The 19,558-nt window shown below is 39.2% G+C and overlaps 1 protein-coding gene across 2 annotated transcripts in view; it reads left to right on the top strand.

The window, feature by feature from the left end:
• Supt3h (SPT3 homolog, SAGA and STAGA complex component) overlaps positions 1-19,558 on the top strand; it is a 342,521-nt gene that overhangs the window by 267,255 nt on the left and 55,708 nt on the right. For both annotated transcript variants that reach the window (XM_050119373.1, XM_050119375.1), the window contains 2 exons: positions 310-477; positions 8,124-8,234. In XM_050119373.1, coding sequence (XP_049975330.1) covers positions 310-477; positions 8,124-8,234 — 279 coding nt within the window. The remainder of the gene's footprint in view (positions 1-309; positions 478-8,123; positions 8,235-19,558) is intronic.

The following is a 19,558-nucleotide window of genomic DNA, read 5'->3' as shown; positions in this document are numbered from 1 at the left end:
ACACACACAGTGTCTAAAAGCCATCCATCCAGTCTGGGGAGAGTTTAGAGACTCTTTTGGAGACTTGTAAATTTAAAATACAAGCAAACTTTCCATGTTATCCAGCAAAGTTAACTTTAGAGGCAGTGCATGTAGAATTTTTGTCTGAATAATTAGATTAAAAATTATAACTAGAACTTTAGGGGGAAGACATCCATTTCTATGGAATGGATAAGAATAAATTTTTAAGCTATAAATGGTATTAAGTGTAAAGATAATGTATTGCTAGGAGGTCTGGTCAGTTCATCTCAAAGCCATGTCTTTGAACAGGGGTCCTGTTTGAAGTCCTGTCCAGATTCTCCTGAGAACACACCGCCTGCTACACCAACAGCTCCCTCTTCTGGATCTCAGCATTCAGGGAGAGCCACATCCGGATCCCTGGGGAATGGCAGTACAGGACAAGACTCTAGTAAAAGCAAGCAGAGAAAGAGGAAAAAGGTTGGTAGGCTTTGTTGTGGTGGTGGTTGTTTGTTTTGGTGTTTTGGATTTGGTTTGACTTTCTTCCTTTCTTTTTTGATAGAGAGTGGAGAGAAAAATTTTGGGTTTAGGGGTTTTTTATAGATATGAAAAAATGGTGTGGGTGGGTGTGTGTGTGTGTGTGTGTGTGTGTGTGTCTCACAGCTCAAAGCTTAAGAAGCAGTCAGCTTATAGGTATCCACAATCAATGACCTCTAGTCAGACTTGAAACAACTTTTGGGTACTGTTTTCAGTCTAGAGACAGTGGGACCTGGGAAGATGAAACCCATAAATGAGGTGGACTAAAGTCTCATGCAATAGTCAACTGTATTCAAGCATCAGACAGTTTATAGCTGAGGGTTAAGAGGAGTCACATGAGTAAAGTGTCCAATCACAAGGGCAAGTCACACGTGGTGGGTAAGCCACCCAGGGCAAAATCTTGTTTTTCCATGAAGGCATATAAACAAGCAATAGCCAGTTGCAGTGAGTAATCTGAAGTGAACTCACTCCTATCCACTACACCTGGCACCTGGGAGGGGCACAAAGGCATAATCTAAGAACAATTCCATGTTTTTAAAGAAACAGAGGTCACAAGACTCTTGTCTTGGTTTCTTGGAATTTCTTACAAGCACTCAAATTTACTCACATACCTCCATTCTTGGACCGTGTTCCACCAGTACGCATAAACAAGATATTTTTTTCAAGGAGAAGTTTAGCTCTCTCTATCTCTCTCTCTGTCTTTATCTCTCTCTCTCTCTCTCTCTCTCTCTCTCTCTCTCTCTCTCTCTCTCTCTCTCTCTCTCTCTCTCTCTCTCTCTTTCTCCCCTCTCTGTCTTTTTCTCTTCCCCTCCCTCCCCCTACCCTTCCTATCTCTGTCTGCTGTTACCACTAGCTTTACTTTAACCATTGTAATGGATTTTTCACAGGTAAGGAATTAATATATGTAGGGAGAAGGTAGTACCAATTTGTAGGGTTTTACACATGCCAGGTAAAAGGTCTGTTGTTGCATGCTACTTTACATGGGCTTTCTCACAGTTTGTAACTTACCTTTTGATCAGCTCAGTGGTATCTTTTTGAAGATAGGGTTTCACTTTATAGCCCATACCAGTTTCATAATCTCAATGCCTCTGCTCTTGAGTGCTAGAATGACAGGTGTGTGCCACTGCACCATCCCCTTAATAGTGTCTTTTAATTCAACCTAAGATGAATTTCTGATGAATTCTAATTTATCCTTTTCCTGCTTCTGGGTCATGATATTCTCATTTTCTTCTGTAGGCTTTATATTTTACATGTAGTTCTATTAATGTGGGCAAAGTAATTTATGCAATATGTTGTATAGGCTGAGGCGATATTCAGGGTTTCTTTTTTATTGTTTTTTGTTTTCGTTTTTGTTTTCTCTATGTTACAGCCCTGGCTGTCCTGAAACTCATTTTGTAGACCAGGCTGGCCTCGAACACACAGAGGTCAGCCTGTCTCTGTCTCCCAAGTGCTGGGATTAAAGGTGTGTGCCGCCATAGCCTAGCTTTAGGGTTTCTTTTTTTTTTAATTATGCATATGTGGGTTTTGCCTGCATGTATGTCTGTGTCATATGCATGTAGTGTCCTCAAAGGCCAGAAGAAGGTGACTGATCCCTAGGATCTGGAATTACAGACCTTCGTGAGCTGCCAGTGGGTGCAGAATCTAACCTGGGTAGGAAGAGCATTCAGTGCTCTAACTGCTGGGCCATCTCTCCAGCACTAACACACTCCGTTTTTATAGACTGATTTCTAGTCACTTCGGAACTATAGCAGTGTGAAAGATACTTCAGTATGGAATTTTATGTTGATAGTTTTCTTTCAGTATTTAAATTATGCCATTCCTCTGTTTTCTGACATCCATTGTTGTACATTTTAAATCAACAAATGTATATCATTGTTTTCATGGGCTGCACACTTCTCTGCATACTTTCCAGAGTATGAGAAAATGAGTTATGATTAGCCTCATAGTTGTGCATGTGTGAAATAATTCTTCATACATTTGGGAACTCCAGGAATTTAAACACTTTCTTCATCTTATTAAAACTATTACATTTGGGCTATTTCACTGTCCAGGTTTTCTACTCTATGTCTGATTCTCCTAAATTGGAAATTATTTGTACCAGAATTAATAATTTTTCATTTTAATATAATAATTTCTTTCCATATATCCATACACAACTTTCTATAGTCAGCCACTTGTTTATCTTGTCATTTTCTCTCTGAAAACTTGTATAATTTCTTACACAGAAGATAGTGCATTCTCTCAGGGATATGGAACTGTCAGATAAGAGGAATAAATTACAAGACACAGTTTCTACAGCAAATTGTCTATGGTTAAAGATTCTTCAATAATTTAAAATGTGAAAGTTACATGGTCACCAAAAGACAATAACAATAATAATTAATAATAGTAGAGCAGCATAAATTGTTTAATCTACCTTTAACATTCCATAATGTGTATATATTTCACTGTATTTTGTCATGTGATAAAAACATATAGTGTAATTTCAGTAAAAACAGTGGATAAAATACAAATAAAATAATTAAGCATCTAATATACATCCTAAGCTTTGTGTACTAGAAATCAAAAAAATGGATGTTTAGCCATCTCTGACTTACTCCTTGTTTTCCTCCTATTTATTAAATGGGGTAAAATTGGAAACATTATGAACAGATGATGTTTAAAATATTTGAACTTTTGTAACTGGGCATGGTGGTGCACACCTTTAATCCTAGGACTTGGGAGGCAGAGGCAAGTGGATCTCTGTGAGTTTCAGGCCATCCTAGTCTTCGGAGTTCCAGGAAAGGTAGGGCTGTTACACAGAGAAACTCTGTCTCAAAATAAATAAGTAAATAAATTAAAAAAAATAGTTGAATTTTTTAATTCAGTGATTCCTTTTTATCTTTACCTTGATTAACTTCCAAGTTCAATATCTGGAATTAAAGTTTAACTTTTCATATTTATATAGGACTACCAATCTAACAGCCTCCTTAACCCCTGAGATGAGAAATATATCCACCTTGGCCTTAGATCTCGGGAGGGTGAAGCCCTGAGAGGGTCTCCTGCGCGGTGGCAGGGAAAGCACCCCTGTCCACATGATACAGATTACATGTTAATGAGTTGGCCCATGAACCATGGCTCTTTCTTTGAAAAGTCTTCAAACTTAGCCTGAGATCTAATCTACCTTTGGGAGAGAATAAGAAAAAGTTGTCTGAGATTCAAGGTCCTGAAACCATAAACTATTCTAAGTAAGAGAATGACTGAGAAACACTCCTTACCTTGTCCAGATTTTTACAACTTAGAAGAATCAGAACCGGTATAAACATGCCTAGAATTCAGGGCCAACAGAAGTTTTTATCTATTAATAATTTCTATCTACCACCCTTGAGAGTTCAAACTGCTAAGAGATTTTGTGCAATAACTAACAAAGACCAACAGAGGCAAGAGTCAGTTCAGGAATGTGGAAAACTCCGTCTGATGCTTGAGCACCCAGTATTTGGCATCAGTCTCTGGATAAAGAAACATGACATGAAAAGTTGAAGTATGTGTGCAGCTGAGAGGAAGAGGAACTGACACGTGGACTTTACCAAGTCACTGAAGGAAAGTCATAGTGTTGAGCACAGACACTTCTGCTGATGTAGGCAACAGGACACTATATTCTGTCAAAGTATGTTGATTTTACTTTTGAAAATTTAAATAGTACCTAAAATGTGGGGCTAATGAGAATGGAAAAAATGAATTGGTAAATCTAACACTCCTTGTGTATTTCAGGTATATATACAATTCTTGGAAACAAAGAACAAATACCTTTAGTGTTATTTTTTCCTAAACAACTTTGAAGATTAAAAAATACCAGAATCACTACTAAATTAATATTTCTAAATGTGGAATATTTCTTTAATTTGAAAAGATTCTAAACACCTTGATAAGGGACTGGATATTGACATAAGGTATTTGTTGAGATGAAAAATATTACTAGTAAAATAAACTTTCAATTACAAATCTCTCCCCGGGCGGTGGTGGCGCACGCCTTTAATCCCAGCACTCTGGAGGCAGAGGCAGGCGGATCTCTGGGAGTTCGAGGCCAGCCTGGTCTACAAGAGCTAGTGCCAGGACAGGCTCCGAAGCTACAGAGAAACCCTGTCTCGAAAAACTAAAAAATAAATAAAAATAAAAATAAAAAAAATTACAAATCTCTCTTCTGGTGAACTTGGTGGACAAACCAAGAAAATGTAGACGTGTCCATAGTAACTACATTCATGTTAATGCTAGCAGTTACAAATAGTAGCAGATGAATATGAACTTGGCAAAATGGAAAACTGAATGTCATTTTCACAAAAAAATGTATGTATTTAACTTTTATAAAGGTGAAGTTAACTTCATTTTTTAAAATGATGTGTCTCCCAGTGTGTCTTGCCTCCATATTTACAATCAGAAAGGGTGGAGATGGCTCAGTATGTAAGAGCACTGGCTGGTCTTGCAGAGTACATAGCAGATATCAGCCCTCTGCTACTCCAATTCCAGGGGATCTGATGCTTCTTCTAGCTTCTGCTGGCATTACATGCTTGGGACGCACAGATATATAGGCAAGCGAAACACCTATACAAGTAACATGAAAATTAGTAAATCTTTTTTTTTTAATTAACAAGCAGAGGTCATTTCTAGTTTATTATTCTACCATAGTCCATTCAGGTTACTTGAGTAAAATGCTATAAATTATGTGATTTACCAACAAGAAATTTGTTTCTCACATTCCAAAGACTAGGGAGTCCAAAGTTAAGATGCTGGCAAATTCATTGATTAGTATATAATTTGATGCATGAAGTCATCTAGCCTCACATGGGAGTAAGAGTGAGGGTCTACCCTCATAATTGTATCACCTCCTAAAGCCCTTGGACATTAAGATCTCAACGTAGGAATCTGGAGAGGACAGGTAGATTCAGACCAGATAATCTGCTACCTCAGTTTCTCCAGATCCTATCGGATTGCCATTACAAAGCTAAGAGATTTGGTGCAAAACCTTCTACAAACATAATCAAATCTATTGACAAACTTAGCAAATGTCTTATCTTTGCCTTGAGTTAAGAAATGAAAACTAATTAAATACAATTTGCAAGGAGAAAATGAGGAATTTAGGGGAGTTCCATAGAATAATTGTACATAGGAAGGGTTTAGGACTTCATATTGTGCACAGGATACTGACCTTGGTCTTCTTCACTTCCTCCTGGGTTCCTTCCAGAAGAGTTTCTCTTTAGGTTCGAAATTCAGCTTACTACTCGCATACATTTCCACTAGTGAAGAGGATCCTGCCACCTCCTTGACAGGCATTGACTCTAAAGGCAGGTGTGCAAGTCGCAGAGTAAGATGGACACACTAAAGAGACTTTGCCCACATCTGGGGACCTGATGGTTGTATTTTATTCATATGTATTCCTTCCAAGGGTGAAATGAAATGGACTGAGAATTGAGAAAGCACTCAGAGAAACAGTGTATATCTTTTCATCATTGCCAAAGTGAAGGTTAAGATAACTTAATCCATGTTGATGTGGGCACAGAAGAGGTAGAGAAAGATCCTCCATGAGTTCTGATTTGGCTTATTTCAACACTTGTTATAACAAAGTAATCAAGAGCTCGTTTCTTTTATGCTTTGTCTTCCTTTAGGTTCAGCTTGGAAAACTAGCAGATATTCTCGTTTGGTAGGGATTTCCATTGTTTTACTCATTTGTACGTAGACTGAAAGTGTATTTTCAAAGTTCAGGAAAGTATCATGAAAAGTAAGTCTTCCTCTGACTCCTGTCTTCTAGCCAGCCACTTAGCCTGCTCGAGAGCCCTGTCACTTTATTCACTGAACCCTCATAGAGACAGTCCATGTTTAAATGGATAAGCAACATCTGTTTGTGGCTGTTCCAGAACTCGCTTTGTAGGCCCAGCTGACCTGGAACTCAGAGATCCTCCTGCCTCTGCCTCCCGAGTGCTGGGATTAAAGGTATAAGATGTGTACCACTGCCACCTGACTTCGTCTTTCTTTTCAATAACCAGTAACCCAGTGCTGAGTGACTGAGTGCCTGGTCTTTTTTAGATGATGTATATTAGGAATCACACTGTAAGAATCATCCTAGAAGGGCCCATAATGGGTGTCATCTTTTCTGTTTCTTTGAATGACTGTATCATAATTTATTTACCCAGTCCTACTGGTAAGCATTTAGTTGTCAATCCAAATAGTACTGTATTAACTACTCATGTGTATATTTATGAAATGTATCATTATGAAAATTCTTAAAGGAAAAATTGCTGAGTCAGAGAATCTGTGCCCATTCATTTCTGTGAAATCGTCTAAAACTGTTATCCAAAAGGTTCTCCATGCAGAATTATATTCCCTATGGGTAACCATGATGTCAGGCTTGTGACAGTTATCAAAACAACTGTAGTAAGTGTAGGCTTGGGAAAATAAAATGACACTAATTGGGTGACTGAGTGGGTTCTAGAACACAATTACAATAGCATATAGGCAGAATAGTTCTTTATCTATCCGTACAGTTGATGAACTGACATCTGGTGCCTACTGTGCTTTTAGTTGGCTTACTGTGTCGAGTAAATGCTGATCACATTTTTGATCCTTAAATAATAATCTGATCCCAGCAATAGCATTATAGCATTTCATTATAACTCTAAGTGCTTTGTATATTTCAAATCATTTATTTTCACAGCCAGCCTGTGAAGTACTTAGAATTATTACCCTAATTTACAAGTGAAAAAAAAATATCCAAGGCCCAGAGATATTGACAGGACTGGTAACAGATGGGCTCCAATCTGGACCCAAGATCTCTGGGCCCAAGACTGAACTTGCAGACCTGACTAGGACAGTTCACTGTCTCCTTTTAATGGACTGAGAATTCAAAGAGTATTTTAATTGTTTGAAGTTGTATCACACACATACATATATACACATATATACATGTGTGTAGATGCACATATACATGTATATACATACATATATATAATTTCTTGAATTTGTACTCATACTCTCCTTGCATATAATTTTTCTTATGTCTTTTTGTGATTTCAAATATGGCTTTCATATATGAGATAAAATAAGAAGGTTTTATTTTACTTTATCACAAGGACACCTAAATATTAAGAATCAAATTAAACAGTCTTCTAAGGCAGTCCCCAATATGACAAACATATGGCCATTTTACATTTCTTCATTTTAATTCATGGCTCAAGTCATTTCAAAAATAAGCCCAAGAATCTCCCAAGAAACATTATAAACTTTTTTTGAAAAGAGCTTCCTGTGGGTCTTTCGACAAGCCCCTGTGACACTTTTCGCCGGCACACAAGTGGCTGTATGCTCCTACCTGACATGCAGGCTTGGGTGAAATATTGAAGGCATAAAAACTGCATTTGGTAGGTCTGCTCGGACGGGGTCATGGAAAAGTCATCTTTGATTTGTTAATGGAACTTTCTTTTTAGATGTAGTATATGGCAGCAGTGATGTGCGCCCTAAGGGGAAAATGGCCCATTCTATAAAGGTTTATTTTCATATTTTATACACTGTAGTCTGTTGTGTGTTTTTGATTTAGTAACAATTTATGTGTTTTTCTGTCCCAGAGCACTGCGGCCTGTGGTGTTGAGGCTCACAGCGATGCCATCCAGCCCTGCCACATCAGAGAAGCCATTCGACGCTACGGCCACAAGATTGGCCCTCTTTCCCCATTCACAGTACGTAATAACAGAGTTATAAAAAGTTATATTTATAATCTGAAAGAATCTTGATTTTCAAGTGGTCAAATGAAGAAGCGATGGAATTGTTGAAAGCAATTTGTGGCGGCTGTAATTTTGTTGTATAAAAGTAGCATAATTCTCTTGGGAAATAAAAGTTAGTCATTTTTGTCTCTTTTTGGAGGGGCAACTTTTTTCTACAAAATATTATTTTCTTTCAATTACATATTAAGCTTTTTGTTGGAGCTTATAGTTTCTATTTTTTCAAAGCTTCAGTTTACAAAACTTTTCGTCAAATTATATGTATCCCAATGTTGCTAGAAGCGTTTTGTATTTAGAGTTGGTTAGACTGGCACAGCCACTTCTATCAGATGTCCTTCTCCTAAACATACTTGGAGTTGGAAGAAGAAGAAATGATTTCTGTTCTGGCTTTGAACAGGGCTCAACTGCAGACAGGCTTTCACATCTTTAAATGATTTGAAAGCTTATAATCAGGGCTTGTTTTTAATGGAGAATTGAAGACTTGATATTTCAGCAGCCTTAGGAGTGAGTGTGTGTTTGTGTGTGAGTTCTAATTGAATGCTCATCTTATAGCCCTTGCCTATATTTTTATTCATCTTAATGGAAATTTTTCCAACTACTTCTGCTTCCAACAAATAGGGTTTGACTTTCAGAAAGTAGACTCAATTTGCATAACCAATGAACAATAAAACTTTTTGTACATTAATTTTGTGGCTACTTCATATTGACTTGCAGTGCAGAATATGCAAAACAATATCTGATTAATAAACAAATGAATAAATAAGACGGACACAGCATACATTTCTACCTAAGTACAACTTACTAGCTTTTAGTCTGGGGGTAATTTCTTCTAAATTATATCATGTCCTTTTTTTTTCTTGTGTCTAAAGATTTTAATTCTGTATTATAATTAGTAACTGAAAATTACATGAATACTCAGTATGGCAGCAAAATACATTTAGAAATGTCTCCTGAAGTCCTTTATAACATTGACCATCATTTTGGTATTTAAAATCTTTCTTATACTTGTTTATGTTTGATGTTGAGGATTAGATCCAGGGCCTCACACACATGCTAAACATACATTCAACCATTGAGCCAGAACATGATTTGAATCCTGCTGATTAGAGTCACACCACCAACCTCTGAATATTTTTCAGGTCACATAATGAAAAAGAAAAAAAATAAAATTGAGTATCTTTTTTAAACAGGATTAGTTTAAGCAATACGGCAAAAGAAAAACAAAACTCCAAAATGTGAAATTTTGAAAGTAACAATTTTAAAATCAACTCAGATAGAAAGAACTATCCTTTAATAAGGGATTGAAAATATAAACATATCAACTCCTAGATAAAAGCTAGATAATGCCTGAAAAGAAAAGATGAGAGCCACATACCAAAGATCCAGATGCACTTGACAGGCAACAAGAGGAAGCACGATTTGTGAGAAGCATCCTAAAATAGTACCTGCAAGTCATGAACAAAACTTAAAAAAGAAAAACATACCTAATGCAAAGGGGAGCACATGACTCTTCCAGGCCATCAAAGGCAGTAGTACTGCTTCCTTTATTCATGGAACTCTCTGGTGTCAAATAATGAGGCAATTGCTGGAGGATCTTCTCGGTTGATGACGAAATCATGTGTGTGAGTTGATAGCCTTAGGAAAGTGGATGTGGGTAAAACTACTGAGAGCTCACAGAACCCTGGCAGAGAGAACGGCTCTACTTCTTGCTGTCTGACCTTACACAGGCCACTTCATGTCCTCTAAAGCTGTGGGATCTTGATGCCAGTGACATTGATGCTGCTGCTCTGAGGGTAAAGTCTGCCAGGGAGTCTCGGAGCCGCTGGAGTCCCTTCAGCCGCTCCACTCTTTTATTTCTGTTCCTTTCACATTCTCTCTCAGAATAATTTGAAATTGAACACAGTATTGACCATAGTAAATTTCTGATTTCAATTGTCTTTGACCTAAAGAACCTACAATTTCACATAATTTGACCGAGTAAATTATAAAACTGAGATTTTATCTTCTCTCACCCGATTCAGAATGAAAAGCAATGATATTAAAAATAGCATATTTATTTGGAGAACATTTAGTTTTAAATCAGTTTTATATGATAAATGTGCCATGTTAATTATTTTCTGGGAATCAGTAGGATATACATATCCAAAGAATATAATATGTGTGTGTGTCCTTTTCTTCAGTCAATAATGATTTAGAACTCCCAGAAAAATTATTGAGAAAAAAATTGACTTTCCATTAAAAATTTAAGTTTCTAGCCAGCGTCTCCTTGTTATTTACATTTGTAAAATTTTTGAATATTTAGAGGTAATTGAATATTCAGACAAATTAATGTCTTCAGGTATTGATATTATTCATTTGTGTAAAATTCTAAGTCAAAATAGTCAAAGTGGGACTAGGAGGCTGGCTCAATTAATAATGCATACATCATGCAAGCAAAAGGACCTGAATCAACTCTCCAGCACCCACATGAAAATCTGGGTGTATCGGCAAACACCTATAATCCCAGTTCTGGAGAGCCACAGACAGGAGGGGGAGCTTGCCAGCCAGCCTGGTGTAGCTGAATCTACAAATGCCGGGTTCAGTAAGAGACAAGGAACAATAGAGAAAGACATCTGAAATGAACCTCTGGGCCTGCACATACTTGCACAACTGCATATGTTCACATGTATATATATGAACACAGACACACATAAATAGCCCATGTAACTACATACCATGTAACTTTTTCTTTAAAACTACAGTAGGAGGAGTTGCTACAGGGGATTTTTCTATCCCTGTCTATTAACCTAGAATGTATGGACATCTCTCAGTAACTAGTGATATTAGACTATACCATCCTAAGATCCACTAACATATATATATATATATATATACACACACATACATATATATTCAGAGGTATGTGTGAATGTGCATGTGAATGAGTAGTGCATGTGTGTGCACATGCACACATGTGCATGCCTACATGCATCATGGTAACAGGGTTGAATATGCTTGCAGCCATCAAAGGATGAACTCCATCATGTACTTGCAAGGTGTCTCAGGGAATACTGAAAGCCTTTCTTAGGTCCACACTCTTGAGCTCTAACAAGCTGTAAGAAGCCTTGATTCTACCTCAGCAGTTGAGACAGCTAAAAGGGCTTTCTTCTAGGGACGCACTTGGTTATTTAGGCTAATAACCATGCTTATGTGCAGAATTTTATTCTCTCATACTCTAGCTCCATAGACAGTTACCTGATCCTATGCAAGCTCAGGGAGTTAATGCATTTTTCTACTTGACTATCAGGAGAAGCTAAAACAGATGTAGGCATTACACATGGGATTGTGTCGTCACACTCAGTGGACAATCTCTGGTTTTCAGAATTGCAGGGCTGGTTTCATACGAACCATTTTCAATCTATCCCACTGTGAGCACAGCTTGAGCTTGAAGCTAGGTGACCAGGGGCTATGTAGGTGCTGCAGGGGCGGGGCCATGTTTAAGAGTCTACTGCAGCAGGCAAAAATACCTTTGTAGGTGTTCACAGTGGACCTTACAGAGCTGGGTAACTGCATCTCCTATATTCAGAGCTTTCTACCTTGGGGTATTCTGTTCAGCAGTTGGAAGTGTGTATGGTAGGATGGCCACAGTGCTGTGCTCAACATATATTTAAGGTCATATGCAAAGTAAAAAAATGTACATGAAAAAAAATCCTTGTTTTCCTGGCTCGTGTTGTAATTATGATTTGATTTAAACCAAATCCCCTAGGCTGCATATGTATGAACTGAACGTTCCTCCCGCTTCATGACCTCAAGCTGTGAGAAGAGAAAACTTAGAGCCCATATGTCAGTCAGATGTGAAGTCTCTGCCTGGCACCTGGGCAGGCTTTCCTACTGGTTGGAGTCACTTGCTAGACTGGGCATGGACCCAGTCTGTGGAGTAGGCTCCAGGTCTGGAAAGATTTCGACTGATTAGTTGACAGAGGTCATGAGGGAGCTCCATGTCAGGCTCTGAATTTGCCCAGGTGCATTCAAGGTGATAGTTACCCCGTGCCCCTGGGGAAGTACTAGGGTGGGAGGTTTTGAGTTCCTTCTCTGGCCTGAAGTTCATAGCCTCGCCTACAGGTTGCCGTCAATTCCAATTTAAACACTCATACAGACCTCAGTGGAGACGTTAGAAACTTCGTTTCTGGCTTTGACTCATATTCTGCATTCCTGGTCCAACCCCAACACCTGTGATGACATTCTAGACTAATTAGGTAAGCACTTAATAAGTAAATACATATAGCTGACAAACTTCCTCATCCAAGCAGGCTGTCAGTGACGAGGAGGGGAGGAAACGGGAAAAACAGAGGAAGCAAACCAGCGTACAGTCCGTATTGAGCTTCTCAGAAGCTATTGTCTAGTAAAGGCAGTGTGATGGGCTCACTTGCACTGAACTCCCTTCACTTCGGTGCTAATGGTTAGGCAGATGATGTCTGTCATCCGCACAGTACATTCACAAGTGGCCAAATAAAAAAATGAGGCAAAGCCATTCTGTACACTGCTATGAATTTACTTTGTCACTTACCAGAACTGGAACAATTCAACACTGTACCTTCCTGACAGAACACAGCTCATTTCATGTATCTTTAAAGCCTAGCACTTTGCTATCTGAGTATAAGGGCTGTCCCTTTGCAATATTAGAGCAGGTACTTCTACTGAACAACACAGTGGAAGGATTGGTGTTACCATCCTCCATATCCTGAGCTTCCTTATAGCTCGGTATCTCCAATTGATTCAGTAAATATTTGCTACAAATTTTGTTAAAAAAAAAAAAAAACATGTATGTTAAAAAGGGGTACCCAGGTGTCCGTTTGCTGCTGAGAGTGAAAGAATCAGGAGAGAAAAAAAAAGAGTGCTCAGTCTGCCAAGCCTAGGAGCTTTTGGAGGGTCATTTACATATGAACCAAATTTGCCAGAAAAAGACAAATGAGTGGCAGTTCTGAAAAGGCAGGAAGGACAGAAATCTGGTGGGAAAGAGTGAGCTGCAGGAAAGTGGCCTGGCTGCTACGGCAGATGTGAGAATCGGCTTTGACAAGAGCCTAGAGAAGGTGCTAAAGGCTGCTACGGCAGATGTGAGAATCGGCTTTGACAAGAGCCTAGAGAAGGTGCTAAGGAAGGTTTGTTTGCTTGCTTGCTTGAGATAGAGTCCGAAGTTGGCCATAAACTTCTTAGACAGCCAAGGGTGAATTTGAACCCCTGATCCTCCTGCCGCCTCCTCTCAAGTGCTGTGACTCAGGTGTGCTAAGAACCATGTCCAGTTGCGTGGTGCTGGGGATGAAATCCACGACTTCCACATGGTTTGGTGAGCGCGCTCTGTTGGTGAACTACATCTACAGCTCCAGGAAGATTCTTATCCAAACCCGATAACCTGGGCTTGCTAGATCTTATCTGGGAATTTTAGATAGCTGATGCCATCAAGGAGATATTTTAGTGTTTTGGGTTTTTTTTTGTGTGGGGGGGGTTGTTTGTTTGTTTGTTTTGGGACGAGGAGTAGACTTAAAGCTCTCTACATTAGAGAACATAACTCTGATGGTAATGGGGAGAGAGACTTGCCTGAAATAATGTGGTAAGCACCAAAGAAGTGGCCACTGCGTCATGTTGCAGTGGGAAGCCATAAGAGTCTCTCCTTGGGTAAAGGTAATTCAAAGGAAGAAGACACGTGCATTCAGGAACTGCATGGCACACAGAGTAACCGCAGCAGCACTCTCAACGAGAGAACGAGGCGCGGCAAGTGTGGAATGTGCACCACCACACAATTAAAAATCTTCTCCAGATTAACGTTAATAATGTTCAGCAGCTTGCTGAGATCTTGAATTTAATACTCACTCAATACAGAAACTGATTTTGGAGGATTTCCTGGGTGCCTGCTAAGGAGCATGAGCGGCACTTACTGCATAAATGACCTGAGCATCATAATGGAAAAGACAGTCCTGCTTTCTGTTTTATTTTATGGGTATATTCATTTCTGACCCAAAATTCCTACATGTTATGCTAGTTAAATTAACAAATTGACTTTCTAGTCCCCTGGTGACTCTGGCCATGTGTTGTGATGGTTGTGATCTAACCAGGTTTTGAATTCAGTATAGAAGGTATGTGTACAGCGGCTTCCTGCTACTGTTCCTTCCACAGCATCTTCCCCCCAGCTGTCCTTAGTTACCCATGTGAGTCTATTGTCCCAACCCCCAGCTCCCAAAAGAAACTCTAAAGGCAGCAGTGGCAGCACTGACTGGGGGTCTAGGTTTTCTAGAACTGTGGAGGACACACTAGCCAGTCTTCCCAGCTTGTGCTTCTGAGTGGAGAGTGCTGTAGAGCTCGCCTTAGCTACAAGTCACCGCAGCGAGCACTTCTAGTCCTAAGAGGCTTCGTCTCCATCTTAGATTTTTTTTCTTGCCCTTTCTGCTAAAAGTCCCTCCTTGAGATTTATGAAAGAAAACAGTTCTTTCTGTGAAGGGTTTTGTACACCGCATCTGGAAGTGTTTATTTCAGTGGCATGTAAGCTATCTGTGGATTTAGTTAGCACCAGACCCCCTTTTGTGTACTTCTGCCTTAGAATTTTTATAAATGATCTTATTGAATTTGTGCCAGTGTGCACATGGCTTGGCTGATTGCTGCATATATCCTTTACCTGCCAGTCACCTTTGATTTATGTTCCTTCTGCTAAGCTTTTGCCTTCCAAAAATGGTGCCACTGAACTGTCCTCTAAATCATCTTATTGGTTAAATTACTCCAAGATGAGTTGGTATGTTTTCGGTTGCCTACAGACAGAAGAATTTATATTTTTCTGCCCATACCCACTTCTAGCAAAGCCACTTACAGAGGAGGATTGGACAGGCTATGTCATCGATCTCCTTATTCCAAATGAATACCATCTGAAACACTGTGCCAAGTTAAGAGCAAAGCGATAGAGAGAAGGGCTCTTTGGCGTCCACTGCTGCCGGGAGCCCTTCTTTTGCAAACAGGGCTGTGTCTTGAGCTGAATCTGATGGGGAGACATCTTTTCATTTCTCAGACAGAGGAAAACAACGCCCTTCAAATTAAAATAAAATAAAGCAAATTTTATCAGAAAGATTGAGCTTTGAGAGTGTCAGACAGCTGTCTTGAGAGTTCCCTGGGACAGAGCATGTACCTTGAGGTGGCTGAAGGTGGCTGTTGGTGGTGATTTTGAAGTATTTCCCATTTGTAAAGAGCCAATTATTAAGTATCACAAAATGATGCTGTGCTTTAAGCCCATTTTCTAAAAGTTCGTTGGTTATTGAACATGCATTTAAACTGATGTTGTAGCTTACAGGCTGTACCACTGAGTTATCTCCAGTCCATGTACCTAAAAAGTGAGTTTGCTGGTAAGGAAACCAATTTATATGCTAGAACTTGACGCCACCAATGCAATTTTTTTAAATGTGTTTTATGTACTCAAATGTCTCACTTCAGAAACCTTGCATCTGACTGTTCTTTTTTCCATTCTCTATGCTAGTGGAGGAACATTTTTAAATAAATCGTGTTTATGCATAAAATGCGGTGGAAGCATTTTAAAGTACTTTGACTCCGCAAACCTCAGCATCCTAGTTCACAAACGATTGCAGGCAAAGACCAGAATGAGTCTGGTTGGCAGTGGTCCCACCAAGCCTGGAGGTATTTATTCTAAAAGACTCCCAGGTCTCATTTAAAGTCCTAGAAATTTATGTGGAGCGCCCGTGCTCTGCCCAGGTGTAGCTGTCAGTCAAGCTTGCAGCAGGCTCTTCAGAAAGGCAACACCAGTAGGGCTTCTGTTGTTAGAAAATCATCACCAGAGGCATAAGCACTGGCTTCCCATTGAGATCTTTAAGGTAGATGTAATGTTCGCATATGCGCGTATGTATGCATATGAATTTAGTCTCAAAGAGATTATTCTAAACAAGCCAAAATTTTAATAATGTCATTTCATATAGATTACTGCTTCACATTCTACCGTCTTTAACAGGTTTTCAGTATTTTGAGTCAACTTGCTTTAGTATCAGTTTTATCATTGGTAAAAATTAACAAGCTATAAATAAATATTAGTAGTAGTATTTGAAAGCTTCTAGCACAATCCCAATTTTTAGAGCATACTAGAAAAAAATACCTATGAGCAATTTCCTTAAGAGTCATTGTCCTCCTAAGAAAATCCGGAAATATAGATTATGTAATAGCTTGCCAGTAGTGGGCTCCTGAGAACTGCAGAGGGAGACCCCAGATTGACCTCTGAGCAGGGGATGGAGACCCAGATCCACTGGCTAGCTTTTTTATGACCAATAGGAAATTTTCTGTCTTTGTCTTTTTTTAGCATGTATAGACTGATGATAACTTGGTTAAGCCAGAAATGTACAGAGTGTCAAGATCTGTAAATGCTAGACTCCTTTTCTGCTTCACATGTTTGCCTTTGTGTGGGCAAGCTTGTCCATGCTGAGTAAAGTTTCACTTTCGGCAGTGGTGGCATTACTGACCACATGTGGGGAGCCAAGCTTAGAGGCAGAAAGGCTATGGTAAGAATATGAAAAGCTGCAGAAAACTGTGGGTTCCAAAAGTGACTGCCGGAAGCTTTTCCAGGAATGAGAGCTTAGAGGAGTTGGAAACGTTAGGTTAAAAGAAAAAAATTGAATGATGAAATGCATTGTGATCTGGCTTTAATTACAGGTTCCCAACTTGGGATGCAAAAGGCTCCTTATCTGAAAGCAGTTCCTATTGCTACTCTCACTGAATCTTGGGGTTCTACTGGTGGAACATCATTGTCCAGTCTTAAAATGCATTTTGTACCTGGGAAACTGTAATGTTTCAAATAAGTAAAATCCAACAGAATTGTCTAATAATAATACTTAAGCTAGTAACTAAGATGACCTTTAGTTGACTGAGTTAGTCTGTTTCAAAAGGACCTGAAGTTCTTCAAGAAAGGTTTGGATACCACTCCAAATCTGAGAATGTCATTGTGAAATCTCTGCCATCACGTACTTTCCTAGGGTCTGAAATTGAAAGGTGCTCTTGGGCTTCCTGGTGGAAAGAGAAATACTGTGCTATTATGAGAACAAACCCTGACGCCATTCCTAGTTTAGCACACCATTTCTTGAATACTTAGTTGAGAGAATTCTGCCACTGTTAAGACAACATGAATCTGAAGACAGCTTCTGAGTGTTCATACTTCCTTTACAAGTCAAGGTCTAGAGAAATTCTCTTCTGAAGACTTAAGGTCTGTAGACCAGGTACTTTGTGGTAATGTGTTGTTTACAGGAACAATACAGATTCCATCCCCTACCTGATTGTCAGATTAGGAACCATTTTCCCTTTAATCTAGTCCTAGTCTTTGACCAACTCAATCCCTCTAAAATACATTCCTTGGTCTGATCCAAACCTGCCCTCAGTACAATAAAGGAAGTGCATCCAATCATATGGTGCCTCCCTCTGAAGCAAACAACACTAGGCTTCATTTTGCTTACTTTGGATCCTAATACAAAAGACAAATAAATGGATGTGTAAGTTTACAAAGTGATAGATAAAAAGAAAAGGCATCCCTTATCAGAATCCAGTTTTAAGCTCCCTGATTACTTTTAGGCCCCCAATTTGGCATGGCCTGTGTAAGTGACAATACATTTTCAGATAACCACGGGACAACCAAAAGAATGACTGAATGCTCTGCCTGGCCGTCTGTGGGTATCCTGGGGAGTGATAGCAGTTTAAAAGTGAGATGTTCATGGTGAGCATGATGAAGCAAAAGGACCAAGCCTCTGCTCCTCACCTTAGGCTACAGTCTTTACTGATTAGCACATGCCTGTCAGAGTGACTTCATACTCCATACCCGATTCGCCACTAAGAACAGAGCTCCTTATGGTTTTTTTTTTTTTTTGGTTTTTCGAGACAGGGTTTCTCTGTGGTTTTGGAGCCTGTCCTGGAACTAGCTCTTGTAGACCAGGCTGGTCTCGAACTCACAGAGATCCGCCTGCCTCTGCCTCCCGAGTGCTGGGATTAAAGGCGTGCGCCACCACCGCCCTGCCAGAGCTCCTTATGTTCAACCCATAGGGAGGAACTGCCCTGTGAGGTTCCAAGGCTTCTAGACGAATCTTTTTTTTTTTTAATATCACTGAGGAGACTATTGTTTTGTAGGTGGTATTCATGGAATTGGAGAATATATATGAAATGTCTGATCTCCATGATCTTAACTTTATCACAAAACTTATCTTATTTCCATATTATTCTTGGGTGCATTTTTCTTCATATTCAAAGTGAACAAAGTGAAAGTAGTTTGGGCTGAGAATATGTTCTTTGCAGTATCATCAATTAAGTAATGCATCATTCACGTGGCCATTTTATAAGCCATAAATTTTAATTTTTATTGGATTTTTTTTTGAGCTATACATTTTTCTCTGTTCCACTTCCTTCCTTTCCCCTCCCCTTCTACCCTCTCCCATGGTCCCCATACTCCCAATTTACTCAGGAGATCTTGTCTTTTTCTAATTCCCATGTAGATTAGATCTATGTATGTCTCTCTCAGCGTCCTCATTGTTGTCTAAGTTCTCTGGGATTGTACTTTGTAGGCTGGTTTTCTTTGCTTTATGTCTAAAAGCCACTTATGAGTGAGTGCATAGGATATTTGTCTTTCTGGGTCTGGGTTACCTCACTCAATATGATGTTTTCTATATCCATCCATTTGTCTACAAATTTCAATATGTCATTATTTTTTCTCTTTGTAATACTCCATTATGTAAATGTACCACATTTTCCTTATCCATTCTTCAGTTGAACTGCAATTAGGTTGTTTTCAGGTTCTGGCTATGGCAAACAATGCTGCTATGAACATAGTTGAGCACATGTACTTTTGGTACAACTATGTGCTCAACTATTGAGCATCCTTGGGGTATATACCCAAAAGTGGTATTGCTGGGTCTTGAGGTAGGTTGTTTCCTAATTTTCTGAGAAATCGCCATACTGATTTCCAAAGGAACTGTACTAGTTTGCACTCCCACCACCAATGGAAACTGAGAAGCTTCTATAAAGCAAAGGACATGGTTAACAAGACAAAATGGCAGCCTACAGAATGGGAAAACAACATCACGAACCCCACACTGGGCAGAGGGCCAATCTTCAAATTATACAAAGAACTCAGGAAATTTGACATTAAAAGAACAAATAACCCAATTTAAAAAAATGGGGTACAGACCTAAACAGAGAACTCTCAACAGGGTAATCTAAAATGGCTGAAAGACACTGAAGGAAATGCTTAACATCCCTAGCCATCAGAGAAATACAAATCAAAACAA

The sequence above is a fragment of the Alexandromys fortis genome, unplaced genomic scaffold (assembly GCF_014885135.2).
Source record: "Alexandromys fortis isolate MF-2015 unplaced genomic scaffold, M_Fortis_MF-2015_v1.1 scaffold_145, whole genome shotgun sequence".
Taxonomy (NCBI): Eukaryota; Metazoa; Chordata; class Mammalia; order Rodentia; family Cricetidae; genus Alexandromys; species Alexandromys fortis.
Note: the sequence above shows the minus strand (reverse complement) of the source record. Positions and strands in the feature narration are given on the sequence as shown.